This window comes from Benincasa hispida, chromosome 5 (genome assembly GCF_009727055.1).
Source record: "Benincasa hispida cultivar B227 chromosome 5, ASM972705v1, whole genome shotgun sequence".
In the NCBI taxonomy this organism is placed as follows: Eukaryota; Viridiplantae; Streptophyta; class Magnoliopsida; order Cucurbitales; family Cucurbitaceae; genus Benincasa; species Benincasa hispida.
Genome location: NC_052353.1, coordinates 10,703,239 through 10,709,766, shown reverse-complemented (window position 1 = coordinate 10,709,766; position 6,528 = coordinate 10,703,239). Strand labels below are relative to the sequence as shown.

Sequence of the window (6,528 nt, the reverse complement as noted above, 5' to 3'; positions counted from 1 at the left end):
CTCAACCTCATTCATGTACCATAGATCATTTTGACTATTTACTCGAACCTTATCCACACTTATGTCTCCACATAAAGTTCAAGTACTCATACAATAGTCATGGGTCTTAGTTTATTGGATTTATACTTTCATACAATTTATGAGATCAATAACAAGTATATTGATAATAGAAAATGTTTATCATTTTACAAACTGTGAGTTTTTAGGATATAAAACCCAACATTTCCTTCAATATTTAATAATGTGCCCACCAAATTGTCGCATATATTTTTTTTCAATATGCATTAAATTCAATTTATGTCGTAACAATAGTCTGGACCAATATGGAAGTTGGAAAACAGTACTTTTCTTAGTCTAGTTTAGAATTCATTTCCTGTTTTTAAGTTACTTCTATGGATGTTTACTAAGCACAGAAAAGTTCAACATATTTATTTGTTGTAAGATCTCTTCTCCAATCATTATGACTGGAGAAGGTCTACATTCAACTTTTCTATCATGTTGCCTACTTCGGGGCCAATTATGATTCTCTGGAAGATAACGTCGATGTCTCATAAATGATATTTTTCCTCTTATCCTGAAGGACGAATTATCTTCTTTGCATATTGGACATGCTTGATAACCTTTTGTACTCCACTTAGATAGGTCACCGTATGCAGGGAAGTCATTAATAGTCCATAATAAGGTGGCATATAGTTGAAAAAACTCACCATTAACAGAATCATAAGTTCGCACACCAATTGTCCATAACTCTTTCAACTCTTCAGTCAACGACTGCAAGTAAACATCAATTTCCATTTCAGGAGATTTTGGATTTTGGACCAGGTATGAGCAAAGACATGAAGAAGTTTGTTTCCTTCATGCATTTCCAAGGGGGCAAATTATAAAGGATTATCACCATAGGCTAAATACTATAAGAAGTACTCATATTTCCAAACGGATTGAACCCATCTGAAACTAATCCCAAACTAACATTTCGGGGATCTAAAGCGAAATGAGGAAATTTATGATCAAAATGTTTCCACCCCCTGCATCAGTTGGATGTCGCAATACATCCTCCATTTCAACTCTCCTATCTTTATGCCATCTCATGTCAGAAGTGCTTTTTTTTTTTATGCAAGCAATCGTTTTAATCTCGGTATCAATGAAAAATGACGCAATACCTTATGTTGTATTTTTTTATCATTGCCATCATTAACTTTGTACCGAGACTCACCACAAACGAGGCATTGTTGCAAATCTAAAAATTCTTTCCGATACAATACACAACCATATTTGCACGCATGAATAGACTCATAACCTAGGCCTAAATCACGCAATTTTTGCTTAGCTTCATAAAAGGAAGTAAGTATAGCGGTGCCAACTGGAAACACTGCTTTTAACAATTCTAGCAACATGTCAAAACATTTGTTACCCCAGCCGTTAAGAACTTTTATATGCATCAACTTCACTAAAAAGTTCAAGGACAAAAATTGCGAACAACTAGGGTATAGTTCATTACGTGCTTCAGTCCATAAATCATCGAATAAGTTCATGGTATCTCTTTCTCGACCATTAGAGGAAATTTAATTCTCAATCTCTTCTTCATTTTCATTTTCATTTTCAATTGGAATTTGTAGATCGTTTATAAGATTCAATATCTCACTTTCTTCGACAACATTACCCTCTATACTATCTACTTCAACATCGTATATTGAATGAGTTGTATGACTTTCAAAACCTCTAGATAAGTTTAGTGGTTCTGCATGATATACCCATTCACAGTATGAGGGAGATATTCCATATGTTAAAAGAGGCCATTCCATGATATCTAATTTTTCCCAAATTGAATTCATAAAATTCTTGCACGAACATTTTTATTCGTCCGGAATCATTAACATGAAACTTTGTCATATCTAAAAACTGGGATACTCCTTCTCTATACTCCACTAATAACTTATTCCTTAGTTTTTCTTTTTTCATCCTTAAAAATAAATCTATTTCTGACTAACTTGTAATCCAAAACAATAACCTGTATTAGAGGACAAAGTACAAAGTCTTTATCAAACATGAATTTTGATTAATTTAATAAACCATTCCAAGTTTGTTCAGAGAATTTAAAATTTTAAATAATCTCTAATAGGTGATTTGACTTGTGTAATACAACATCTGTGGAGTATAATTTATATTAAAAAAAATAATGAGCATTTAGGAATGTGATTACATGTTTTCATTTTTCAGAAGCATATTTCTTCCATATTTCTTACCATGATTTGCATATTTCTTAAGTACAATTGTTATTAGACGGGACTTAAACTTTTCAATTTTGAATTTTTGTGATGTACTAGTTGTAAAGGACTAAAGACTAAACTAAGTCCAAAATTAAGTAATAAGTAAAAGGGGTCCCTTTTTTTGTCCCTAATATTATTTATTTTGTTTGAAAATTAAAGTGTTTTTAGGGGTATGGAGTTTAATTTTCCTTTGTTAAGTTAGTTGAATTAACATAGATGAACACTATGTGATATATCGTTTTACTTATACATGTGTCGAACATCTCACTAACTAAATAACATACGTCAGTTACTCCTCTGGTTATCAGTTTGATATCAAACTTTTCATGTTTATCTTTTAAGAAGAATCCCTTTAAACTCTCTTAACAAATGAACACACTATTGTCATATCCTATAACAGAGAATAGAAAATTCTTTCACAAGTACTGCCTTGAATAGTTGATTCAGGTTAGCCAGACTGAACTACTTTATACAATTATTAGAACTCAAGAAAAATTTAGGCTTCAGAAAGAAAACTCAAGAAAATTATCAACTTCTAAAACCAGTTTCTTATCCATACTCATCATTAGAGACCACGAGATAACTTTTAAGAAGAGTGATGATTAAATGTTCATAAAATTTTCAATAGAAGTTTTAGTCATATACACAAACATCATGGTAAATTTGAAATATATTTTTAATTAGTTTTAGTCAAGCAAGTCACTAAATCCCAAACCTTAAGAAATAAAAAAAAAAAAAAAAAGACTCAATCCACAAAATTACAGAAATTGTAACATCCACCATTCACAATTCACAATAACATCCACAATCCACCAAATTGCAGAAATTGTAACGTAATGAAATGGGTCAATCTCAATTAGGGCAACAAGAAAGAAAAAAAAATCATATGCTAGAAATATTAGATTTAATTTAAAGAACAACAAGAGAGATAGATGTTAAATGACAATAAATCAAAGCAAGAGTAATCGAATTTCAAAATAATGGGAAATGAAACAATGGCTTGAATTTGCAAAATAAGAGAAAGGAAATGAAAGAGATGTGGGCGAACCTGTTGAAAGCTTACGAAGGATACTGGAGTGGCAAACAGATCAGAGCGAATGACGAACGGCGATTTGAACCGAACGATGAATAGAGATCTGAACCGGAAGGTGATCGAAAGGACACCGAAAGGCGAACGGAGATCTGAATCAGAGCGAACGACGAATGACAATCGAAAGGACACTGGAGATCTGAACAGAACGGCGAATGATGAAGGAAACGGGAGCTTGTGAAGGCACGTGAACGGCGGATGGCACGCGAATGGCAGGTGAGCGGCGAGGACAACGATAGGCGAGCGATGATGGCAGGCGATCGACGAACGGATCGAGGGGGAACGTCGTCAGCTAGGGTTTGTTTTTCAGATTGGGTTATTGGGGAAGAAGAGAGGCTTCCCGATCTGGGTATAGACCAGATCTGATTTCCCCATGGCTATCAAATGCTGTCGGGAGTTCCAGAATAACTTGTCGCGTCGGGAGATAGGACCTATCTCCTGACGGTCCCTTACAGCGGCGGGAGAGATCCTATCTCTCGACGATGGATTTAGGCGTCGGGAGAGCTTCTTTTTCTTGTAGTGATTTATGTTATAAATTTAATCTTTTATTTAATCCAGTTTAATCATATTAAAAGGGAATTAAAAGATTAAACCTATTTTTAATCATATTAAAAATCTTATTAACATAGGTATAGGTGAAATTGACAACAATAATTAAAAGCGAGTATTTAATGAAAAATTGAGGTTAAAAATGTAAAATCTTTGAATCCATAGACCAAATTAAAACAAAACTTAAATCTGAAAGGTAAAATTATAACATTTCGAAATTTAGGGACTAAATTTGTAAGAAAACTCAAGACTTAAAGATAAAATGTGTAACACTTAAAATTCAAGGATCAATTAGAAACTAGAGCTAAAACCTAGAGACAAAAAGGTATTATTCGCAAACTTTTAACTTCTTTTAACAACACCTTTGAATCATCAAAATGGAGAGAGAAAAAAAAAGTAAAATTTTTTATTAATTGTTCTTGCATTTTGTTGGGTCAATTTCCATTTGGAAAGATTAAATGAGTGAGAAATATTTTTCAATTTGGTTTTTTAGTCGTTCATTCTAAATTTCCTTTTTATAGATTTTGAAAACAAATTTCTCACACATTTACGCCAAAATAAATAAATAATAAATAAAATAAAAGAACTTTTAAAATCTCTAAAAACAAACTTTCATATCCTAGGTAGAAATTCAAAACAATAAAATCTTAAAAACTTCTACTTCATAAGTTGTATCTTGGTTGTCATGTGAGTCCTAGTCTTCGTCTTGGTGATGATTTTTCTGTTCAGAATTTTCACCAAACACAAAATTGATAGTTCAAATATGACACTTTTAAAAGATTTTGTTAATCTTGGTATCAATCGCAACTAGGATGGCACCAAGTTGTGCTATTAAAATAATTGGCCAAGAACGGTGTTATTTATAAAAGATGAAAACTTTTTTGTGTTATTTCTAATAATTATCCAAATTAATCTCTCTAAGTATAGTGCTTTTTATTTTATATTATAAGTTTTCATATGTAACATGACTATAGCTCAACTGACATATAAATATGTCATCGACTAAGGGGTGGAAGACTCAAATTATCAACCAAACAAATCATTGAAGTAAAAAAATAGTTTTATTAATAATTTTCGTTCAAACACACAATAATACAAAATTGACGAAACTTTAGAAAAAAAAATAAGGTTAAAAAACAATTTTTGTCTTGAACTTTTATGGAAATAAAAAATTTAGTCTGTGTAGTATCAAATTTATAACAAAATTTTTTATTTCAACTAAAAAAAATAAAAATTAGAGACAATTTTTTTGACCATTTGGCATATTGGTTAATATTATTGATTAGTAACATGGACTTAATTTTGTATATTTATTAGTTAGAGCTTAATTTTTGTTCAAATTAGAAAGTTTCTGTAGAAACTTACCACCATTTAAAAAATTATTATTATCGTTGGACTCAATTTTATTTACATTTTTTTAAAGGAAACAACGTACAAATGACAAATATTAAGCTAAATAACATAAGGACATAAAATAGAAAAGAAAAAATCTAAAACTTTGTCGGCAAGCATGCAAATTGGTTTGAGCAACCAAGAGAAAAATATTATTTATACATATATCGAAAAAAGGTACAAGAGCTCCAACTTCAATATTATACTTTTTTCACAATATATTCTCTCGAGTACTTCGGGCAAAGTAGGATAAATTATCACAAACATTTATGGTCTTTTTATTTATTTATGATTATATTTGTGTGTGCACGTGTGCCGGATAATGTTGAGTAGGTGTTTCTTAAGATTCAGTACCAGTACAATCTTCACCATATACACTGCTTCTTTGATGACCATTATATTCTTTAGGCGATATGTCACTTTTGTTTCCACTTCCATAATTAGAATATACATATTCTTTGAATGGTCCTCCACGTTTTCCTCGACCACCTACATAATCACAATCCCTATATTTACCTTTTCCAGTTTCATATCTAGGAACACTATAACCAGAACCAATACCTCCTTGACCATACATTCTCCAACCCCAATAATAATCATTATTATATTTTCCATATTCATTATCTTTAGGATAATATCCACCATCATAGCCTCCAACACCATAGCCAGAACCAGTACACCCTTGACGACCATACTTCCTCCAACCCCAATAATAATCATTATTATATTTTTCATATTCATAACCTTTAGGATTATATCCACTACCATATCTTCCAACACCATAACCAGAATCAATACCCACTTGATCACACTTTCCCCGACCCCAATAATAATCATTATTATATTTTCTATATCGATAATCTTTGGGATTATATCCACCACCATAGCTTTCAACACCATTTTCTCTTACATAACTACTTGGATTACCATATTCTCCTTCACCAAAAGTTGTTAGAGATCTGGCTGCCATAGAAATCCCAATACCTAATAAAAAGAAGAATACAAGAGAAGAAAGTTTATGAGAAGCCATTTTGCATGTGGATGCATGTGGATGCTCAGAATGACGAGGGAAAAAGAGAGGGAAGAGGTATATATATATATAGGAGAGTGGTTGAGATGCATGCAAAAGAGAGAAAGGTGAGTGGCCCAGAATCTATATTAGGCCTTTCAATTTTACATACAACATTTAACAAAATCATTGCGTTTAAGCTGTCATCTCCACTCATTGCT

At 31.8% G+C, this 6,528-nt stretch overlaps 1 protein-coding gene across 1 annotated transcript; it reads right to left on the bottom strand.

The window, feature by feature from the left end:
• Nucleotides 1–5,638: 5,638 nt before the first annotated feature.
• LOC120077210 (pupal cuticle protein Edg-91-like) lies at nt 5,639–6,268 on the bottom strand. The gene has a single exon (XM_039031114.1). It carries the CDS (start codon nt 6,266–6,268, stop codon nt 5,639–5,641), a length of 630 nt encoding a protein of 209 aa, XP_038887042.1.
• Between the last annotated feature and the right edge of the window lie 260 nt (nt 6,269–6,528).

Excerpts from the sequence above, each read along its gene's own strand:
- LOC120077210 (XM_039031114.1), bottom strand. The coding sequence starts at position 6,268 with ATGGCAGCCAGATCTCTAACAACTTTTGGTGAAGGAGAATATGGTAAT.